This window comes from Musa acuminata, chromosome BXJ2-4 (assembly GCF_036884655.1).
Source record: "Musa acuminata AAA Group cultivar baxijiao chromosome BXJ2-4, Cavendish_Baxijiao_AAA, whole genome shotgun sequence".
NCBI lineage: Eukaryota > Viridiplantae > Streptophyta > Magnoliopsida > Zingiberales > Musaceae > Musa > Musa acuminata.
The window spans coordinates 11,767,155-11,791,356 of record NC_088341.1 but is presented as its reverse complement, the minus strand read 5'-3'; the positions used below and the strand labels follow the sequence as shown (position 1 = coordinate 11,791,356).

Below are 24,202 nucleotides of genomic sequence, written 5' to 3'. Positions count from 1 at the left end.
ACATCACCGTAGGGGCAGTTTCGGGAGGTAGGGGATGGGTTGCGCTGGGCCATTGGTTATCCGAGGGCGTAAAGGACGCGCTCGTAACGAGTGAAAGACGGATTTACCCCCATATCTTTGGGATTAGGACGAGCTACCCCGTACGAGTTGTTTTCATGCGTTAACAGCCGTCAAGATAGAGGAAAGAGCAGAGACGAGGAGGACCGGAGACCTTCTCACGGCAACCATTAGTGTTTGCAGGAGTTAGCCAAGTATTTTTTGATTCGTTGAGTCAGAATCCTTGGAGTATAGGATTTATCCTAGCAATACTAAAAAGGAATTCTTGGTGAAGGAAAAAATCCCTAAAAACTAAGGCTTGTTATTATTATTATTATTTATTATTATTATTATTGTATTTATACTTTATGCACATCTGGAGAGCATTTGTGATAAAAGAAAACTTTGAATATTCATGCGATGCGAGAGCTCTAATGAATTTACAGAGGATCGAGAGAAAAAAAATAAAAAAAGAAATTTCAAAAGAATTTTGTAATTTTAATTCAAGGGTGCTGTACCTTCCACGGTGAAAATTTTGGTTTGGTTTCCAATGTTGAATCACGTAAATCTTCTATCAACTCTTTTGCATCTGAGATTTCACTTTTGACTTCCCAACACTATATATATATTTTATGTGTTCTTGTTTCCCATGGTTGTAGGCAAGAATGAGCACCTCAAACACCCAGGTTTTCTGATGATATCTAACTGAGAGGGGTTCTGTGATGCAGCATGAACAGCCTTTAGGCTAAAATCTAAAATGAAATCTAGATCTCACGAGAAAGAGAAATTTAAATTTCAGCACATTGTTTGCCACATGATTCATCAATGCTCCCTGGGCTTAAAGCTACCACAACAACTTGAGGAAACTAAATGCAGCTGTAAGTATCCTTAATACTCATCCCTCTTTGATTCTTCTTCTTCTACTTCTCCTTCTTCCTGTTACCGATACAATTTACATGACTGATGGAGATCAGGAAAATATCCAGTTGCAAACGGAGGAAAAAGACCATGAACCTAAAAGGTGAGCCCGGAGAAAAAAGCTTCCATGGCTGAAAACCTCAGCCCGCGGCTCGTGAGCAGATCACGGGCATCGATCTCGACAAGTTTAACATTCCATACACTTTTGATGATAAATTCTTTTCATCTCCAATGTTTGGTTCTCCCACATAGGTGGTGCAGGCCAGTGTCTGAACTCACACGCCCTGCCACAGTGCCTCCTTGCAACCTCGGCCGCCGGTTGCTGCAATTTGGTATTTAATGGCGAAGCGAGCCTTCCGTAACCATAAATAAGATCCATCTTTATTTCGCTTTAGCAGAAGGTCATTCACGTACGTCGAAGCAAAAGGCCTAATCTGAACACTGTGTAACCTTTTCGAGATGACCATCCCACCACCTTGGAGGTTCTTCCCCCCTTGTACATTCGTAAACTATCTTGCTTTTCGCATCTATAAGAAGAGGCAAGGCAGCCCCACGCCATCTTACTAAGTAGTACAGCATCCGAAGCTTCCCTTGTTTCGAGTCTCAAGTGGACATGCAGTACTCCAAGCTTTCTGGTGGAGAGCAAGAGCCACGCCTGATCCACTCTAAGGTAATCATCACTCTATCACTTTGCTGTTGTCGTCGTAGTTGCTGCTGCTGCTGCTGCAGCTTCATTACTGATCATTTTGTATCCAAGTTTGAGTTGGACGATGATGGATTTCCACAATTTATGATCCACTGTAATAAGATAATTTCCATGACTTCAATCATCATCCACTTGCAATCAATCTAGACATCCAGTTGTTACAATTTGCTATTTAATGGCGAAGCAAGTGCTTAACTAAAAGATACATCTTTATCTATCTTTTGCAGTAGGCTGCTCATATAGCATCAAAACCTGTGATCCATATCTGTGCTTCTTGTTCTTATTAACACCCCATCATCTTCTCGGAGGTTATCCTGCCCTCGAAACGCAAAAATATCAATATCTTAGCATTTCCCTTCCACCCCAAGGATGGTAGAATAGAAGTCTGTTGTTTCGTGTTGCAAGGCAGTCCGATCTTTTACAGAGCAAGAAGCAGGTCTCATCCTTAATTTGCAAGGTAAACTATCATTATTACCATCATTTTTCGAGAAAAAAGACACACCGGCATGAGGAGGCAAGACCTACTAATGTCAAGGTGGGGTGAAGTACTCTCATAGTGATATCTTTTCCGTTCTGCCATTCTCTGCTGCTACGCATGCGCGTATGCATGCTCCCCTATGTTTGATCTCGAAAACCATCATCGGTATCTATCGGTTAGCGAATGGGCCACCTACTTCAAGATCTGTGCATGCAAGTCTTTCTTTTGATTTCCTTACGTAAAGAAAGTCTCCGTACTGCTTCATCATTCCTATTCTTCTTATTGACGTAACAGCTGACACAACGGAAGGATGAAGCGCTTCTAAGGGTCTCATCGGACGTGTCGATCATGAACACCAACAAGATCGTGGAGGAGCTGAAGGAGCAGGCGAACGGTAGCGACGTGCAGAGCGTGGAGTGCGAGTGCTGCGGGATCTCCGAGGACTGCACTCCGAGGTACATCAAACGGATCAAGGAGTTCTTCCACGGCATATGGATCTGCGGGCTGTGCTCGGAGGCGGTCAAGGAGCAGATGAAGCGGACGCCGGCGGTCACAAAGGAACAAGCCCTGGAGACGCACATGTCCCTCTGCAAGAAGTTCAACCGGACCACCCGGCTCAACCCCAAGCTCTCCCTGGCCGTCTCCATGAGGGATATAGCGAGGAAGAGCTCCGAGCGCAGGACCATCACGGACGTGCCGGGGTCCAAGATCGTGAGGGCGATGAGCTGCGGTCCCAGATTGGATGTCAACATCAAGCAGTCGCAGGTCCAGTGATCGATATTTCCACGTCTCATCTGCTTCCCTTACGTTGAGAGATCGGTGATGCGTTTCATTGCGTGGGGGAGGTGGCTGAGTACTGTAATATACTACGGTAGTAGGTGTGTTTCTTGATACCATGTCTGCAGTCGGCGGTGTTTGTTGTGTCACAGCAGTTTGCACGCCAAGTCTGCGGGCATGTATCAGCAGATGCTTCCTTAGTGCAGCTTCTAATTGTACTAAGTTGATGGATTAATGCATGGTTTGGTTTGATATATGTACTGCCAATGAGGGGAGCGGGTCAGGGACTTCGTGAATCACGCACACAACGACATGGAAGTGCCTCTCAACCTACAGTCCCTCGCTTTTGGAGAGTGCATGCTTATGGGTGCTTGTTTCATTTTCGATGACATAATTATTTGAATTTTTTTTATGACGTATAGGAAAATTTGCGATGATTTATGGACTTAAAACCCTGCTTGAGAGAGTAATTTACCAACCTAAGCTGATATCTGACCTTGTGGTGGTTTTGAAAGGAAAAAAAACATAAACTTTAGCTTCGTTCATGAATAATTTTTTACTCTAACAATAAATCATTAACTTAAAATACTTGAAATTAAATTAATAATAACGCACTTATTAATTTTTTATAAGACTTTATAAATCTGAAACCATTTCATGGGTAGAATTAAATAGAAATATTACAACACCACAAAAAATATTAGTACCTCAAATTCTTGATGAGATATTATATTAATGATATGATGTGACACATAAGTTTATTCGTTTTTAAATCTTTTATGTTCATTAATATGGTACGGACTTTAAACATATATAAAAGACTCAATATATACACTTTTATATATGATACGAAAGATATTATCAATCAATCATCATCCGATATATGTCCTTCATGTGACATCCAAGTTAGAAGAAGGAGACAAATGCTGTCCCCCATTGGTATGCCCGTGTGGACATCGGTCCAAAATAGGTGGGTATAAGTTGTCTTCACCCTTGTCTCTTATGTGGATAAAAAATAAATTAAGATTGTTAGAGACGGTTAAAAGCTATTCCCTCAAAGAATATTCCACATAATATATTGTTCCTTCACTACTAAGTATAAAAGTTTATTTTTCACATAGTTAAGGGGTTTTTTTTTACTATTGATGACTACACTCACCCACCTCAAGCTCCTAACTGCTAGTAATAGATGTCTTGCAAGACAATCATATGAGTGATAGCATAGTGGCATGATATGTACTTTTTTTTGTATATTATATTATTTGATATTTTATCACTTTATATTGTTTGTTGCATGTATATATTGTGATATCCATGGATCTGTGCAATAAGAACCGGATCGTGATGAGATCACGATAATGAGACTAATTGACCTTTAGACACAAATCCTAAATAATCATAGTCATATGTTACTCGTAAGAGATATCAAGATAATCAGAATAGACTGGTGTACTATATACATATTCATATGATGGAGGTAGCTAGTCTCATAGTTGCTCATGTGAGGACACTAGAGATACGGTACTCATTAGAGAATGAGTTCACTGATTGATCCGCTCACGGAATGTTGGATGATTGATGATGCCTTATTGTTATACAGTGATTCTATCATCCTAATGATGTATCTGGTCTTTAAACTTAAGATAATAAGGATGTCTTATATGAGTACTCCACTATTTGATACCGGACTTATAGGTTTTGAAGTTCTAGATCTAACACAACCGATCATCGGGAGTGACAACCAACCTTACGAGGGCTATTGAGTGTCGATAGAGGATTATCCTCTCTCGGTGTCATAAGAGGAATATTTCATGTATTCCTACTTAGGTAAATCCCTGGCTAGGGTCATTCGAATTAAGAGAGAATGAGTTCTCCAAGAGAATCCGATTAAAGCGAGACTCGAGTAGAAACCGTATGAGCCTGACAACACCATGTCTAATATACGATCTCTGGGATATTAGATGGATGAGGGATTATAGATACATAATAATTAAGGACAAACAAATTCAATGGATTAGATTTCCCTGTATCGTCTATGGACTATGGTATAGTGGCATAGTACATCTGTAGACGATGAGTCGAGTGGATGTTGTATCTCATAATGGATGTTATATCAATTAAGCCCTAATAGAGTATTTATTAGTCCTAAAAGACTTTAAGCTAAAAATTTAAATTCTCAAAATTTTGAGATACAAGTGGTACTACCACTAACATGGTGGTATTACCATCGTAATTTTTAACATCGTCAATATAGACTTCGACCATACTATATCACAAATTTAAATTTTGGGTTGTACTATTGATACCCTATGTGGTACAATCATCATCACAAGTAGTATCATCATTGAAAAAGTTGACAGAGCACAAACGATGTATGTCAACTAACTTAGGCAATACTACTGCCTAGGCCTGATAGTACCACCACCTTGGCCTATTTTAGGCTATCAGTTTGGCTTTTTAACTAGCCCAATTCAGCTCGACTTTAAGTTCAATGACTTTCTTAATAAGTGGACTTTATTTCAACCCAATACTTATTTAAATTGACCCAAAATATCCTCAATTAAGATATTGATAAATCAACCACCTATTGGACGTATTTATAAACTTTTGGTATATTGTATGCTCTTTTGGCATATCATTTAATCTTTTAATACTTCGTCTAAACCTTTTGCATATCGTCTTTTCCATCGGTATATCAGTATTCCATCGATATGTCAGCTTTTCTATGATATCTAATCTTTCATAAAATATCCAATTTTTTTAGCATGATGCCTAAACCTTTAATATAAAATTTGATCTTTAACACGCCGATTAATCCTTTGGCTTAACGTCTAACTTTTGACATAATAATTTTTTGACATAATGTTTGACTCTTTTATTCAATAATCAGCCCTTTTGTGGTTTAATTCTATAATCGAAGCATTTTCCTACTTCATTTATCTAAAAAGTATATTAATTCCATAAACTCATTAATTAATTTCATTATCAAATTTTGAGATTTAACAAGAAAGACATCCCAACTTGTAAAGGCGAAAAAAAATCTTTGATATTGGAGCATTGGAAGGTCGAGATATTGGAGAGCCAATATACCTAGACGACTAGAAGCCCGAGAATCAACCCACCTTAAAAAAATAGATAAAGGACCAAGTTGCATTGAAGGAAAAAGTGAAGGCTAAGAAGAAGCTCATGGACTATAGAGGCTTAAATAAGAGAATGAGCCTCACCCTATAACTAGAGGGGATTTATAGGGAATGGATCAATCTCTTTCTCTTATATTGAAGACAAAGTGTTCCTTTGGGTCAAATTCAAATATATACTAATTGATGAAGGACTATCTTGAAAAGTATAAAAGTGATCAATGTGTGAAGACCACCTTAAAAGAAACTCATCGCGATGGGAAACACAAGGCAAAATGTGCCTAAGAAGCATTAGCCGATAAAACCTAACTTACATAGAAAGAAACCTACCGTGATGGGAGACACAAGAAAAAATATGTCTGAGATATATGAGTTAGGAAAACTTGACTCACATAAGAAGAAATTTGTCATAATATGAGGCATTGTTAGAACTCTAGCTAGAAGAGTCCTAATTGAGAAGGGCATTCATGTAAGACCTACCTAAGCCGACCCCTATTAAAGAGGTGAAGAGGCCAGCTAAGATTAGGAGGTTGTTTCTTAGAGAAGAATTATGAGTTGTAAAGGAATAAGATTCTTGGGTATGAGTCTTGTTAGGAGTTGGTTATAAGTAGGAGTCTTGAGTAGGAGTCCTATTAGGAGTTAGGGTTTAAAGCCCTATAAATAGCCATGTATTTCTCCTCTTTTAATAAGCAATAGATGAATATTTTCTGTAGCCTTTGAGCAGCAACTTGGAGGGAGGAACCCCTATAGAGTTCCAAGGAGGTCGATCCCCTAAAGAGATCAACCCCAAGTTTAGAATCTGCAAGGGTTCTAATAAGCATAAGATAAAATATAATTGAGATGCATGAGTCAGCAAAACTCAACCCACTTGAAGAGAGCCATTAAAGCATAAGTCAGATCGAATCGAGAAAGCCTAACCCACCTAAAGTGAGGCTTGCTCGAGACATAGAGGTCGAGATAACTCGACTCCCTTAATGCTAGCTCGAAGTGGAGGGGTTGAGCACCAACTCCCCTTACCACTCAAGGTAAGTGTGTCAAGCACCAACCCCCCTTCTTTACCCGAGACAAGTGGGTCGGGTGTCAACCTCCTCCACCGACCATGGAGGAGGAGTCGAGTGTCGACCTCTCCTTCCACTCGAGGTGGGTGGGCTAGTCAACGCATATTGATTGCCTCACTACTCAAGACGAGGAAGATGAGTTCTCAGTCCCTCTTTAGGTGTGCCCAATATATGTTGGTCGGAAACCCCGTACTCCCCCTCAAAAAAGTAATTAAAGAAATATATAATTGATATGTCGAATAGGCTAGATATTATGCTTCAAGACCCTTACCAAAAAGCCTCAAAATGACACCTTCAAGAGGAGACAAATGATAGCGATGATATTATTAATAAACTATCATTTAACATATATCCTTCATGTGGCATATAAGCTAGAAGAAAGGAGACAAAACCTACCCTCCATCGATCTACTCGTGTGAATATCAGTCCAAGATATACAATTATAGGTTGTCTCTAACTTTGTTACTTATGTGGATAAAAAGCTAAATCAAAATTATCAAAGGTTATTAAAGACTATCTTTTTACTGCACTCACTTACCTCAAGTTATTAAAGAGTCTAGTTTGGAAAACCTCTCCTAACCTCAATCTTCATACATGTGGCATTTTAGAAGATCTCCCTGAGAGTTTGACATTTTTATCTCGAAGACACATCAAACAACCATCTCGGGAGCTCGACGTTTTTACCTTAGACGTATCTCAGATAACCTTACGCAGATGAGCTTAAACCACATCGATTTGATTTGGATGATATTTTCCTGTAACAATACGATTACATAGTTTTTAAAAAGATAATTTTAGAAAAGACATTTGATAATTTCATTCCAGGAATGATATATATATTTTTATCTTAATTGGATTTGAAGTACGAATTTCAAAAATTACTAATATGATTCATGTTATTTGGAGAATAAATATTGAAAAATAAGAAATTCAAGTATGAGGGTATTTTATATCTATGATGAAGGTAAAATATAAAAAGAAATATTTGAATATCCAAAGTCCACAATCGAGAAGAATGAGGTGGCTTTCTTGAGATCGATCATATCCCATAACCGAAGAAGACATCCTATGGATCTATAATAAAAAAAAAAAGGGAAAGAATATAGATAGTTGGGGGTATATTAGACAAAAAAAAAAAGAAAAGAAAGGGAGACTCTGAAAATTCTGAAAACGGGGATGCTTCTCGCAAAAAACTTTTTTCAAAAATTCTTCCTACATTCTATTGTATTAGAAAAAAAAAAAGTTCCAAGTTTAAGTCATGAGAAGAACATGTGCCAGTCGAAATCCCTTTTCCTTTTTTTTGAAAACTCTGAAAACAAAGACGGCAGCAGCAGCTATGCTGTAGAAACGCATGCGCAGAGACTAAATGAAACCGGGGTTTGGTAGATCATTCATTGTGTGTCCATGTACCTGATGTCAGCATCTAATATACCTTTCCTTGTCATCGTATTATATGTGCTACATAAAAGATTAGTCTCCGTTGATGAGGTGGAGAGACTGAGATGGACCACTCCTGGTGTTGTTGAATGGAAAACAGAGTCGTCCCTGCTAGTATTCTCGAATGGAAGTCCATGGTGAACTCTGTGATGAATCTAGTGATGTCAAATATTGATTACACACAGATGATCTCCATAGCAGAACCCTAGTGATTAACTTGATGATACATAGGCAGTTCGAACCAGCTTATTGTTGTGCACAGAGGCAGAGGCAGAGGCAGAGCCAGTTCTAAACGAAACGCTTCAGGTATTCTTGGGCCGTGACATACTTGTAGTGAGGGTAGAGCTCGCTACCATCCACACCACGCGGCCCTTCCACCTCGAAGTCCAACTCACCACGGTAGAAGATATGACAGAAATGTGCCATCGCCGATTGCTCAAATGGTGGCATTTCTGCATCACAATCAACCAGCACAACTTTTAAACTTGAACCATTATTAGTTCTTGACAGCCAACACAAGGCATCATAAATCGCACTCACTGTCCATTTGGGAGAGCCATTCATCCTCTGATATAAACGTCTTGCTGAGTTTTCGGCCGATGACCCTCTCCCATATCTCGATGACCTCCATCTGGCTCAGGATGTTATCCGGGGGGCGGAGGTAGAGAACCTTGTTCAGGGTCCTCGGATCATCGACCGATAGCATGGCATACATTGCAACGTCCTCCTCCGCCACCCATATGCATCTTTTATCCCCGCCGCCATAAACGTTGACATGGTCTCTTGGCGGCATGAAGATTGCCAGTTGCGCCAGCCCAGCTAGGAAGATGCCGGCGAAGCAATTGGCGGAGATGTAAGTGTGGGGGATGCTGGCCTCTTCGATAGCTCGTCGAACGATACGCTTCTCGCTGAAGACCTTATCGCCAGGGGGCATAGCATGATGCATACGGTCAACATCCATACCAAACTCGGAAGGGAGGTACCTCTGCAAGCATATGTTACCGGCATCAACTTCTACTGTGAAAAGTGGAGTCAGGATGAATCTGAACACCGATACTGGTTTCAAAGCTCGATCACATGATGTCTCAGGAAGGGGGAAAAAAAAGAGAGAGGAAAATGTTCTACATATGTATCCTTGGAAGCTCAAGAACAGTGATATGACATATTTTAACCCACATATGAGTCATCATCGACGTCACACGTCATGTCCCAACCAATATCAGAATCCAACGCCGCACGCCATCAGAATCCTGTGACGCACGTCAAGCCAAATTCCGTATCGAGATACTATGCAACACAACTATCCCGAGGGCTCGAGACGGTATCGTCTGATGCCGCTCAGGCATCTTCCAAGACGCCAGCTCGTCAGAAAAGTCGTCCCATCCCACAAGGGTCAACGACCACACCGAACCGAGGTGCAACCAATTCTCACACAATAGTATATAAACCCCTGGCCGACGCTCGGCCAGAGGGGGAGAAAAGAACTTAATATCAAATACTCCACTGACTTGCTCGTTAGAGGGGCCAAAGTCGGGAAGCACCCGACGAAGGCCATTTTGCAGGAAGGCGGACACCCCTAAACGGCGAGCACCTCGGTCCGAGAATTGCCATCCAATACACAAGGACGCGCTGCCATTCATCCCGGAATCGGAGAGACGCATCCCACCAGAAACGACGCTCGGGTCGGCAAACTGAGAAACTCGGATCAACACTCTCTCACAAGGGCTCAGCTAACTTCGTCGACCTGACTCTTGTCCGAGTTGCTCTGAAATGGTCACTCCCGACCGACGAACGTCCCGACCCAGGAGATACCTTCCATCGCACAAAGGAGAGCAGTGAGCTGGCTCAGATCCCGACCAATGTCAGCCAACATTTTTTCCCGAGGGCGCGACCACCTCACCATCCTACTCACCCCACAAGAAGCTCCCGACATTAACCCGTGGACCTAACCATGCTGACTAATCAACCACAATACTTTTGTTCACTAACAAATAACATATTTATCCTTTAATATAGAATATATGTCCCTCCAGATAATAAGATCATGTGAGATCCCGTCGGTATGCTTGGGTAAACCATTTCCATAAACATCAGTTAATTTTAGTTAAACAAATATGTATAAAGATATAAACTCTCAATGTTTTTTTCATCACAAAGAGTTTCTAAAGAGTATCAATACCCATTATGGTTTCATTTCATATGCAAGTTCTTTTATATTCGGTTATTATATATATATATATATATATATATATATATATATATATATATATATATGCGCACAATTATGTGTTTCTTTTTTACTATTTAAACCAAAAGGATTTTAGGGTAGGGGTAGGAAGAAAAACAAAAAGGTGATACGGTGAATGAGAAGCCTGCGTTTCTATCAACTTGTAAAGTGACTGATGATTGATTGTCTGTCTCTATCATTGGTTACAAAAACAATAATAATATATCTGGTAGGTACTTCATGATGGACACACTATCATTATATATGAAGAAGCATAGCACCAGGCTGTATCCCACCAGAATCCACGAACAAATGGGTCTCTTGGAGTAAAAGATAAGTTAATGATCACTCTAAATTTATAATAAATACAAGTTGCGTGAACTGATCACCCCATTCACGAGCCGTACTAATACATCTTTTGTCCCAACTCACCGGATAGGCATCAACCAAACGCTGGTGTGCATAGTGAACCCACCAAACGTTGGTGTGCAAAGCTGGCGCGCATCATGAATGATAGAATCCTAGAGGAATTATATAGATTGATCTTTGAGAGAGATCACTCGAAATGCTACAGGAGTTCCTGCAATTGTAGATAGATCTTACTCGCAAAGAGATGGAAGTTACGTACTTATATAAGGCTCCAAATCCTAGTCCTAAGGATTATTTCTTAAGTGAGTTATCTCTTTTATCCTTAACTCTAATCAACTAACACAAGGGACGACGGTTAGAAAGCCTAATAGCTCAAATATAAACCTTAACTATTTTTCTTTGTAGGATAAAGACGACTAGGCGTGGATTTGTTACGATCCGACTGCATTCCATAGGTTTGTGGGCAGTTTCTGAATATTCATGTTTAGGTGAAATATCGATTCATCGCCTAAATCTTTATTGTTCTCGATTGTGGCCTCCTTTTGTTTCGATCGACAGAGAAAATGAACGTATGTCGGTGTTGATTGAGATCCTAAACGTCACACTATTCTTTTATAGATTTTGCATTATGTAGAAGCAGAACTCTCTCCTCATTCGGACACTAAAACAATAGCCGGATCGGATCATTCTCATCTCGCGCTACTAGTTAGTTTGTTCTCTCGGAGACCAAGGCATCATATCATGAGATCGAGAACGAGGGAACGAACTTGGCATGGGATGGATGGGGCATACCTTGATGGTGCCGGCTTCTTTGATGGCTTCCACGAGTTTGAGCTGTTGCAGAATCTGATCGCCCGCGATCGTCGACACCACCACGTCCACTTGCTTCAGCGCCGAGATCAGGCTGTCGCGATCGTCCAGCGATCCCTGCGATCGAGCAGCCGCGCGGAGATGCGAGACATCATCAATTGCGCGCAAGAGTAGCGCTTGAAGCAGCAGATCAAGGATCTGTCGATCACCTGAAGAAGCTGCGCGCCCTCCATCTTGAGCTCCATGAGCATCTGGCACCTGGCGAGATCTGAGGCGGTGTCGGGGCGGAAGAGGAGGAAGGTGGGGTGGCCGAGAGCCAGGCTGGCCTTGACGAGCCTCCTCCCCAGGTACCCAGTCGCACCAGTGATCAGAACTCGATCCTTTGCCTCCGCCATCACGCGCTACCGCTGAGGTAGGGAGAAGGAGAAGGATCCACCGGTCCAACGGCCACCCACTTAAAGGAGGAGGGTAGAATTTAAGGGTGCGGACGTGAATAAGTATATGATCAGATCGGATCAATGGTTGATCGAGAAGAAACAGAACACATATATGATTGGTAGGATCAACATACACCTTCTCAATTTAATTTGAGAAGGAACAAGTATATATCAACTGTCTGCTTTGGGACCGAAGATTACGCCTTCTCAATTTAATTTGATTCAAATGTTTTTCTTCTCAGAAGCAGTAGGGTCAGGATTCAAGAGTCAAGACGGGTGTTGTCATCTCAGGTTCTGTAGCTGCAGTGCCAACAGTGAGTTGTCTCTTATTTCCTCTCCCTCTTTTGATGCGATGAAACTCTATATGTTCTTGGACATTTGAAATCTTCAGCCAATGTTCGGTTTGATTTAACACTTTGGCATTAAGAAAATCTATTATAAGTTTGCACCATGTCAGTTCATTTATTTCCCTGTCCTCAAACTTGGTTTACTACTCCAACAAAAGACTTGCCTGAATCGCACTGCCCAGGCGCTCATCATATCATCATCAGGTAATGTGCGCACAAGTGCTTGCATATAACCAACCTGCTGCTGTTTTTAGCTCATCATCAACAACAAATCTCTAGCGCACATGAGCAGAATGGAAATTATCGATGATATTATTCTAAGCCTTTGGCTGATCATATATGTGCTTACGAATTTATTTCTCCGAGTGAAATTGATTTCCCCTTAATCTGTTTGCTTTTTCTTCTGTATGGCAACACCTTGTTCTATCCCGAGTCATAGCAGCAGACTCGAGCATTTATTAAAATGCAAAGATCAGGACATGGACATAGATATTTTACCTTACAACTTATCAGACAATCAACCTCACTCACCTTCTTCTTTAGACACTGAAGTTGCCAAACTATGACTCATTGTAACCATGTGTATCCGCAGGAGTCTATGATCCAATAAATAGCTCAAATTTCTTAGTTGACAAAATGTATGTTTTATTTAATATAACTCAAACGAATTAGCATCACACACTTTGAAATAAGACCCATTAGCTATTATGCAACAACCCCCGTAATTTTATTGAATTTGAATCATCATCAAATTTTTATAAATCAATTTTAATCTTAATACACCCATCAATTGTGTCTAAATTGTGTAAATTTTAATGTCTAAATTGTGTCTAAGAGTGAATTCACAAGTTTGTTGAGACTACAACCAGTAGATCTATTCCCTTTTTTGACTCGGGCACTAATCCTGTTGACCGAGCCACTCAACTCAGGCACAGACACAGACGACTCGGGATCTTTATTTTGGGAGAAATTGTCAGGTCATACATAGTTGTGCATTTGAACTTGTCATGCACGGCAGATGGAAACAGATGTCTTGTCTCGATCAAACAACTTTAAAAAGAGCTCCATCTATTCACTCATTTCCTAAAGTCATCTCTACCGTGCGGAGCCTCTGAGAAATCAAGTGTGACGAGAATCTTGTGAAGGCTTGTGATGTTGTAGTATAATCTGGTTTAAAGTTTGAACACATTTGTTCACTGTTGGAAGAGTTCATCACCTTAAGGTGACTATCGTTGCTGTTTGGAACAATTGGGAGGATTGATAAGCTGTGTAATGATATTAATCTTCTCAAGGATGCAAGTAGCAAGTTTTTTATGAAACATGCGCAGGCTAGAAACAGGGGGAAATGCAAGTTTTTCATTTCAGATAACGTCTGCATGCAGAATGACCACTTCTTTCTAACAAAAGGGGGAAATGCTCTGTGTATACCCATCCTTGGTTTTCCTGGTTGATCACCAAATTCAAGGGGGGGGGGAAAAGGATGACCTTACATCATTCGTTCTATAGAGATAGTAATACAGTACGTACTGTTGTTTTCCAATCTTAGCATCATACTGGAGGAGCCAAAATGATGACCTAATTAATAGACAAAAATGAATCCATCAAATTGCTTGTAAGCAACAAAATGATGGTACAAATTATCTATGGGTAGCATCTCAATGGTCAACCTAACCAAGCAAAGGCATTTACCATCGGGAGAGAACAAAAGCTTATGGCCATTTTATCTCCTAATTGATCGTTATCATTAGAAACAAATCCAACAATAAGAGTCGAAAACTTTCAAAATAGATCGATCTCTCTTGCAACTTTCAAATATATATATATTTTTTTTGGTCATCGACAACACCAAAACAAGCCACCCACCATAGTCTCCAATAATTTAACCGTCGATCATAATTTCTATGTCAAAACTGCCAGATGCAAGCAATGAAGAAAAAGAATCTCATATACTAACCTACACGTCAGGCTCCTCGGGCAATTCTTCTTCGATGCCGACGCTGATGTCTTCATGCGTAGTCGCTCCAACGGAGGGAGCTTCGCAAATAATTCCAGCGAACGGCATCAGAGACCCGGATGCTCGAGAGAAGAAAAGAGGAGGCAAAGCGAGATGAGGCGACCAGAGCTCTCGGCTGCCGCCACGCCAACCGAGGGTGGCGGCGAGCCGATCGTGGAAGAGGAAAAGGAATCCGATGGCGATGGGGAAGGCTCGGGCGGCGATCGTCGTAGCGGGGACGGCCAAGTGCCAGAGGAAAGAGGGGCGCCCAGATTCGAAGTCCACTCATTTACGAATCATTTTGGGCCGTAAATGTAAATACGGGGCCCACCAAGGTGAACCGACATTTTTTAGGCCACGTGTCCTTTCGGCCTGCATTTTTATCCCGCAACACAAATGCATTTTGTCGATGGAAATTTCTGAGAAAGATCGATTGCTATTCGCAGGTACGTTTGTGAAAAAGATACGAGTATGCATTCAGACAAAGCAATCGATCAGATGGAATGACAGAAAGAGTAAGTAGCATTCAGATTACTCTGCTGATATCGGCTCTGACAAAACAAGCTCGGACGTTACCTAGAAAGTAACAAAGGTTGTTTTATTGAAAAGAAAACTGTTCTGCAAAATGAAAACAAAATGCTGATGCCACCACAACAAACCAAAAGAGTGAACTATACAATTATTATGAAGCCAAAAGCTTCGGCAACCAAACCAAACGACCATACATTGATTGGTTGCCTCCTGTCCTCGGTCTCATCTAGTAGTGCTGGTAAAAGGAGGAAAACTTATGATCCTGTAGGAACTCCTCACCTCTCCTGCAGCAATTGACATGCATGAGATGGGTTTTCTTCTCTGTATCTAACAAGCATGGATCTCATGAAACCGGCTCGCAACGGCCTGGCTACTGCCAGAGGATTTCAAGGAAGTGCATAGGCAGCAAAGCCTCCTCATCACCATTCTTGTTCGTGCAGGCACAATGGCGGTCGTCACAGTTGATGAGAGACTCCCATCTTCACAAGCAATCATAAAGGTTTCATATCCTTCTAGGTCTGCCTCGGTTATCAGAACTTCATCCCCTCCGATGGGACTTTCTGTCATATGCTTCACAATCGTGGGACTGGCTTCAGCCATCTTACATGATGAGATGCTGAGGTCTTTAGTATCCTCGCCAACATTGTAACCTTCAAGATCAGCCTCAGATATCAACACTTCATCTCCTGTGAGCAAATCTATCGACCTTGGACTTCGAATGGCAGGGAATTCTAACTTGCACTGGCTGTACTGTTGGACAGCCTGGAAATTTTTATATGTAAACAGGTGAGCGAGGAAATAAAAGGGTAGTGAAACTCTTAAATGCAATAGCAAATGTCAATGAAGTTTCATTCAAGATGATGCCCAAAAATATCAGTGATCGAGTACCAGAAGTTAAATTGTTCAGTATGGCAAGAATCTTCATAGCAGTTATACTGGAAACAAGATTCCTCTTTGTTCTCTTAGAGTTACTCAACTTCATACAAACAAAATAAACAAGTTGATCCAAAATGCAACAAGATGTCCTCCCAAGTTTATTGTGTCAGGCTACCCATATGTGTCCAATACAATAGCAAACTAGCCAATTTTAAGTTAGGCCATGCAGCTCTCTGCATCAGATGCACTATTGGTCTGTTGAAACTTGAAAGGCTGTTTCCCTATGGTCAGCATAATAGTTTGAATATGTTATAATGCACAAAAGTTAGATGAACACAGCAGTTGACTTTTCTATTTCCAACTATAATGTTGACAACTTTGAGAATGTGATTAAAATCACAAAGTGGCAGATATACATATGAAGTATAAGATATATTATTTATTTAAGATAAATCATAAAGTGAACGGAGAAAAGGCAGATCTAGCTCGTAAGCTGCACTGCAATGGAGCTTAATGTTTGTACAACAAGATCCAACAAAAATAACATAATTTTCATGGAGTAAAATGAATTAGTGCTTATGATTCACACCTTCCACTGTGATGGAGCTAACAGAACTCTGGGTCTTATTGACTGCACATACTCCAGAGCGGCTGTGGGTGTCATGTTCTTATGCTGCACCTGACATTGTAACATAATCACAATTATCACTATGTTATATCATTAGGAGTAATAGATCAGCTAATCAATATTCCATACAATTTATAAGTTTAAGAATGAAAAGGTACCAGATAGCATAGGACAATTGTCGTGCTTCGTCCCCTTCCAGCTTTGCAGTGAACATATGTGGTTCTCCCACAGGATGCATTCCCTAAAGAAGGTTGAAGCTTTTATCTCATTCAACAATTCTACATCTAAAAAGAAATTGAAATACGGACAGAAACTTAGTTTTGACAAGACTATATATGAAATATTATACAATATCATGCACATAATCTGACATCTATGTTTATCCAAGTATCACTTCAGCAAGGAGAATACACACACACACACACACACATATATATATATAGATATACATGTACATATATATACATACATATACATATATATATTATGAAATTATGCTGAAATGGTGTTTGACGAGTGTGTGGGTTGTGGATACATATCCAGCATGTCTCGTAGGTACAAATGCAATGCTCCATGTAACACTGCCACTATGACCAGCTTAGACTCCATATACCTTAACTCACCATGTGTCACTAAACAATTATTATGCCACAGAGATTTTAATAATATAGCAGTGAAATTCCTTTGAGTGGAATTAAAGATAAGCATTCTAAAACAGGGTTCCCTTCCATTTATAGTTTTATTCTCGCTGACAGCAGGCTCCATTATTCTTACTATTCATAAGGATATAGATAAGACAGAATCCTTACTATGAATGAAATCAACAGCTCGATATATGTCGACAAGTGAAGGTGCAAAGAGGTAATCTCTTGTAGGAATCACTAAATGATCGATTCCGTGAACCTGAAAATAAGGAAGAAAGGCAATGAATAACAAAAAATACATTAATGAAAAAACAGCTGAATGATGAATGAACGAATGCATTAATAAATGAAAATTTGAATGACTGATTGAACGAATGAGTGAGACAATATACAGTGTGTGGCAAGACATTCCATGAATTAATTACAGAATGTTTTGCCAAGGAAAACAAGGTCAAAGAAATCACTTTAAGACCTTATTATTGAATTAGAATTCAAAAAGATTAGTGTGGTAATTGCAATATATGTTAAATCTCGTTCAATCTCCTGAAAGGACTGACCATGTTCACCTTTGTAATCCTATGGCTAGTATAAAATTACATATTTGTAAATATTTCAGCTGGACCATCAGACTTCACTGCACAGCCAATGCACAAAGAACCACAAAATGTATGAATGAAGGGTATTACCATATGGCAAAATGGATAAGTCGTTATTAAACCATTTAGACTATATAGTAATTCTCAAGTTGAAAATGCATTTCTAGAAGTAAATGCATTCAAGAAGGCAAAAGTCACCATGTATAAGGATGATGGGACCAAAGTCTCGTAAGGTTCGTTCAGGGTGATGACACCTCGAACTCCAAGCTGCTGCAGGCGAGGGACGTCGTTGGGAAATGGAACAGCACCAAGTAGTAGAAACTGAAAAATGTCCAAAGAGTGGCAAATATTAGTAAGCAAAAGCCTTTCAGTCCATCGGATTATTAGATATCTCAACAGCATAAAAATGTCCAACAATTAATCCACCACTATATTGTAAGATTGCATGCATCGTAATGCTAAACACAAATTTTCCCTAAGATGCATACTCAAAGTGCTATTGGCAATAGGTATTCGTATATGGCAGTATCCTAAGAATTTAAGAACCACCACAGAAAAAAAATCATTGCAGTGATGGGAACTCCGGACAGGAAAAAGGAAATAAAGGCATGTGTATAGCATGAAAGAATACCTGATCAATTTCATCCCACCAATGGAACTCGGCCTGAACTTTGTTCCTGATTACATTGTAAATAAGGGTCGGATAGAAAAGGATCCGAGCGCCCGCGCCAACTAACGCTCGCTTCGCCTTAACCTTCGCAATCTCGCCACCGCGGGAATCTTTTTCTCTCCCGTCCTCCAACTCGACGATCCTCATGTTAGCCGAGTAAAGATTAGCTCCCTGCTCGATTCTTCCTCTCGGACCGCGGTAGCAACGGCACGACACTAGAGCCGATCACTTTGCATCAGTCATCAGTCTAACCATTCCAGTCGAAGGCGGATCGAAGGAAAGCCTCGACGACTGAAGCCATGGAGGAGGCAGAGCTCTAGTGGGGCGTAAACTTTAACGGATTGGAGCAAGGATTACCTCGAACGGGAGCGCGGAGAGCGGATCCAGATCTGGGGAGAGTCGCACAAGAATACAGGAGAAGTGGCGAAGATTTCTCCCTCCTATATTAAGCCGCTTCGATCCCGGGATTGGACGAGGCCAACGAGGAAGAACAAGGGACTCGTACCACTGGGGTCGGCGAGAGCGCTCGCTACACACGCTGTTGCTTTCTGAGATCATTACCCCCGGAATAAATCCACCCTAATGGAGTGGATAAAGCCATTGGCGGAGTCTCCAACTCTCCCAGGCTCTAACAACCACGATCGGAGGCGTCCATAGATGATCCAACGGCAAGCGACGGTCGTTCCGGGAATAGAATCAGTCGTGGGGTCTCTCGTGTCCGGAAACTCGACTCTCTGTTCCGTATTCGTAGACGGGTTTTAGAACTGCCGAGTTATGTCCCGTGGCCAAGAGAATGGGGCCCGATCAGCCAATCGGACAGATCCATAGCTCGCTCGCCGACGCGGTAATCGCCTTGGAACAACTGTGGGGCCCACGACTGGACTTTTGTACATAAAAGCGGATGGGGCCCAAGGAGGACGAGGCACGGGATTACTGGTGGCCGTGTGAACGCACCCGAGGAAAACATGATCCGACCGTGTGAACGCAGTGGGATGGATCTCTGTGTGTGAAGGCACTGGAGAAAACTACGACCCACGGTCGGGGCTTTTTCCCACACCGGTGGGGCACGACGTTCTACGTAATCAATATCCCAAACAGGCGCCACACCGTACCCGCTGGCCTCACCTGCTCGACGCACGTCTCCTTGCGTGGCGATTGGAGAATCCGAGTGGATCCCAGCTGGGCGACGCGGGCGAGGATCCGGCGAGCCAATGTCGGAATTCTGGGTTTGGATGATTCGGTGGGCGGCAGCTGGTTGGAACTCGATGCCACGACGAAAAGGAGGACCAGGGGGGCCCGAGACAGGACGCTGGGAATCGAGATTGGGCGGTCACGATTGTTTGATGGGAACCAGTCGCACATCTCATCCCCGTCCACCAATTGTCGCTTCGACCATGCAACATGGCTTTGGTCTAATTTGATCGGAAGCAATCAGATTTAGGCTCGTGCCGAAGGTGACGACGAGTAGATGCGTCCACGTGCCCAAGCGAGTGTTCCGCACGTCATCCAAATAAGTTCATCATATGGCAATTATAGCACTAGAAAAGGCAGCTTTACGTAACTTTTTTTTTTTTTTTTGGCGACTTTTATATCTTTTCTAATGTTCAAGAACTTGTAAAAGTGCGTTGCCGGATCAATAACACTTAGCTGCCATAAAAGGAAAGTTCGAAGCCACGCCTCTATACTATTTATCGAATTCTTCTATGATCCTGCACGCTGATTCTACCGGCGCATCAACTATAATTCCCCGGTCAATAAAAGTGATATAAATGAAATACAAGAAGAAGATTCCACTGAGTTTGAAATAATACTCCCTATTTATAGGAAGGAACTGAGAAAAATTTACGGATGATTTACAGGTGAGAGGTTTCGTGAGGGAGTCCGCTACTTGATCAACCGTATGTACGTAAAAAACACATAGTTAATGTCTGACAACTTGTTCTCGTACAAAGTAAAAGTCGATGGCTATGTGTTTCATGCGTGAGTAGAATACTGGATTAGCACATAGATAAGTGGCTCCGACATTGTCACAATATGTTGTAGGAGTAGATGTGATGTTGATGTCAAGTTCCTTGAGGTGATTCATGACCCAATTGAGTTCTGTAGTAGTGGTGGCTATGGCACGGTATTCAGCTTCAGTAGTAGAACGTACAACTATCTTTTGCTTCTTATAACTCCAACTAATTGGATTAGGTTCAAAGAAGAGAATATACCTCGACGTTGATGTTTTGTCATCAAAATTCCTTGCTCAATCAGCATTAGCAAAGGCGTGGAGATGAATGAGGGAGTGTTTGCAAAAAAAAATGCCATGATTGATAGTCCCGTGAAGATATCGTAAGATTCATTTGACTATAGACCAATGCATAGTAGATGGTCGATGCATGAATTGAGATAATTTATTGACCACAAATGAGATATCTAGATGGGTGAGAGATAAATACTATAAGGAGCCAAGGACTTCACGGTATTAAGTTGGGTCTGTAGTAGGGCTTCCATCACATAGTTTGAGCGACTCGCTAGTAAATAAAGGTGTTGTAATTGCTTTTGCATCTTGTATGTTCGTTTTAGATAATAGGTCTCGAATATACTTTCGTTGTGATAGGAAAAACCCGAAAGATGTGTATGTTGCTTCCACTCCAAAAAAATAGCTCAAGGTTCCTAGATCTTTAAGGGAGAATCGATCTGCTAAATGCTTGAGGAATGCCTTGATTACTATAGGATTATTGCTTGTGACAATAATATCATCCATATATACTAGAAGATATATTATATTGCAGCTTTAATGACGAAGAAATAAGGAGGTATCAGACTTGGAGTTGATGAAGCCAATTGATGCCAAAAATGAGCCAAGTTCGGTGTACCAAGCTCTTGGAGCCCAACGAAGTCTATAAATAGTTTTTTACAATTTACAAACATGCTTTGGATATTGAGGGTAGATGAAGCCAAGGAGGTTGTTGCATGAAGACAGCGTCAGCTAGGGTCTCATGTAGAAAGGCATTGTTAACATCGAGTTGACGTAAATGCCAACCTTGTGAGATAGTCAAACTAGAATAAGTCAGATTGTTGTGGGTTTAACAACAAGGCTGAATGTCTCTGTGAAGCCAACACTCGGATGTTGATGAAACCCTTTAGCCACTAGACGCGCTTTATATCTAGCTATAGATCCATTTGGGTTCCGCTTAATTCGAAAGACCCACTTACACCCGATGATATTTTGTATGGGATGAGAAGGTACAAGGGTCCATGTAGAATTATAAAGGAGTACATTATATTCTTCACACATGGCTTCATGCCAATATGAAGATTTTTTGGCTTGAGTAATTATGGTAGGTTTAGTGGTCTCTAACAAGGATGTTGTGATAGTATGTAGGTCAAGGATTTGTTGTGGTTTAAAAATACTACTTTTGGAGTGTGTTGTCATTGTATGTCCAAGGGCTATAGAGTGTGATGTAGGTATGGGTGGTGAAGAGGCACTAACACGGATTAGGGTATGCTGAGGGACTTCAGTATCATTGGTCCTAGGAGAGGATAAAGGTAGTGATTGTGTTTCCGAGGGTATGCCTTCAGTCATAGGGGAACCTTATGAAGAAGAGAGAGGCATAATGGAGGGAGTGAGGAGCTGTTGTACCGGGAGAAGGAGAGAGTGTAGATCTTGAGGATAATTACTGAATGATATTATGGGAGACTCGGTTGACGGGATTGATGGCGTACTCCAGTGATGTATATGTGATAGAGTAGGTCGCACAGCAAGAGACTTAAGGTTGTGAAACGGAAAGATAGTCTCTATAAAAATAACATGACGAGACGTAAAGACTTTTTGAGATTGGGGTTCATAGCATCGAAAGACATTATGATTAAGGGAGTATCCAACAAAAACACAAGGTTTAGATTTTGATGTTATCGTATGTGAGGTATAGGGACGGAGCCATGGATAACATAAATATCCAAACACTTTTAAGTTTTTGAAGGTTTGAGGATTTATGAAATAATTTTTCAAATGGTGACTTGTACTCGATGACTGGAGTGAGTATACAATTAATGAGGTAGACAACAGCTTGAAATGCTGCAGTCCAAAAAGTTGGTGGCATAGAGGCTTGGTGTAGGAGTGTGAGACTAGTTTCAACTATATATCGATATTTGCATTCAGCAGAACTGACGAGTTTAGGAGTGTGTGGAAGTGACTTGAGATGTTGTATACCATAAGCAGATAGGTAGGATGTGAGGGCTTGATATTCGCCGCCACCATCGAAGTAAACCGTTTTAATTTTAGACTGAAAGAAGTTCTCAACGACGATGCCACACATTAGGTAGAGCTGCGACGGAAGAGTAGGCAACAGGCTGGGTGATTTATGGAATTAACAACCACTTGTAGATGTCGTCCTTACTCTGGCTTCGGTCCAAGAATGCTCCTTTGCTCAAGTCATTGACAAGAAAGGAGTTAGGAAAGAATTCAATTGAGGTATTATTTTGTTTGCAGAATTAAGAAACAGAAATGAGATTTCATTTGATATGTAGGGTGCACACAAAACATCATCGAGTGTAAAAGTTGTGCTATGTGAATTGAGCATTGTGGAACCAGTATATGTAATGGGAAGTCTGTTACCGTTATTGACGATGATGTCTTCATTTCCCCATAGTTGTTGTAGACAAACAAGTTTTGTAAATCAGAGGTAATGTGATGAGAGACGCCAGAGTCCACAATCCAATTTTGGTTGCTAGTATTCGGAATAGTTGTAAGATTTACGTGAGGCTAATGTGATGGAGGAAGTTTGGGTCGAGTTCTACATACCTTTTGTAGAGTGGCCAACTTTGTCATACAATTGGCAAATAACTTTTTATTGATTTGTATGATCAGGATGCCAGGACTAAGGATAATTATAGTAGATGCCTTGATGATGATGATTGAAATGCGAAGGATGTGGATAGGGAGAGGTTTGGTTAGAGCCCATAAATTCAGGAGGCATGCTGGCCAAACCTTTGTTGATGGTTTTGTTGTATCAGTTACCCTTCTTCTGTGATTTTTGACTGACTTGAGCTGTGATGGATGAACCCGACAATTTGTCTTCAAACTTGAAATATATCTCATAGTTAGTCAACTTATCATAGAGTTCTTCAAATGACATCGGTGAGTCACGTGCCCGTATCGCTGGTGCCAGTTCCTTATACTCATCCCTGAGGCCATTAAGTGCATGGATAATGACTTCTTCATTACTAAGATTATGTCTATCAGGGTCATGTTATCAATGATAACTTTGATATTTTGTAGATAGTCAACAATAGTACTTCTCTCTTGTTTTGCTTGCATGAGACTAGATAGGAGACTGAGCAGGCGAGTACGCGAACGATTTGTCAAGATGGTTTGTAGCTTGCACCAGGCTTCGACAGCAATGTCATATGAAGATATGAGTGGGCAAGGAATCCAACGAAGGAAGCTTGAATTGCTTGACGATCTTGGTATGACGTGATTTGCGGGCTGGGATGCGAGGAAGCAAAGGCCGTCGGGGTCCCACTTGGCATACTCCCTTAA

The 24,202-nt window shown here is 41.1% G+C and overlaps 3 protein-coding genes across 3 annotated transcripts; 1 reads left to right on the top strand and 2 right to left on the bottom strand.

Moving 5' to 3' along the window:
* The first annotated feature begins 2,230 nt into the window (after positions 1-2,230).
* On the top strand, positions 2,231-2,998 carry LOC135609030 (uncharacterized). The gene has a single exon (XM_065102118.1). It carries the CDS (start codon positions 2,487-2,489, stop codon positions 2,910-2,912), a length of 426 nt encoding a protein of 141 aa, XP_064958190.1. The 5' UTR covers positions 2,231-2,486; the 3' UTR covers positions 2,913-2,998.
* A 5,661-nt stretch (positions 2,999-8,659) lies between these two features.
* Positions 8,660-14,985, bottom strand: LOC103981518 (bifunctional pinoresinol-lariciresinol reductase 2). The gene is made up of 5 exons (XM_009398269.3): positions 14,692-14,985; positions 12,163-12,407; positions 11,936-12,070; positions 9,088-9,532; positions 8,660-8,999 (listed from the first exon to the last, which is right to left on the bottom strand). The coding sequence occupies exons 2-5, from the start codon at positions 12,346-12,348 to the stop codon at positions 8,836-8,838; spliced, it is 930 nt and encodes a 309-aa protein (XP_009396544.2). The 5' UTR covers positions 12,349-12,407; positions 14,692-14,985; the 3' UTR covers positions 8,660-8,835.
* Positions 14,986-15,302: 317 nt separating this feature from the next.
* On the bottom strand, positions 15,303-19,351 carry LOC135610045 (phosphatidylglycerophosphate phosphatase PTPMT2-like). The gene is made up of 7 exons (XM_065103997.1): positions 19,033-19,351; positions 18,637-18,890; positions 18,204-18,326; positions 17,575-17,668; positions 16,924-17,006; positions 16,727-16,816; positions 15,303-16,023 (listed from the first exon to the last, which is right to left on the bottom strand). The coding sequence occupies exons 2-7, from the start codon at positions 18,820-18,822 to the stop codon at positions 15,589-15,591; spliced, it is 1,011 nt and encodes a 336-aa protein (XP_064960069.1). The 5' UTR covers positions 18,823-18,890; positions 19,033-19,351; the 3' UTR covers positions 15,303-15,588.
* Positions 19,352-24,202: the final 4,851 nt, after the last annotated feature.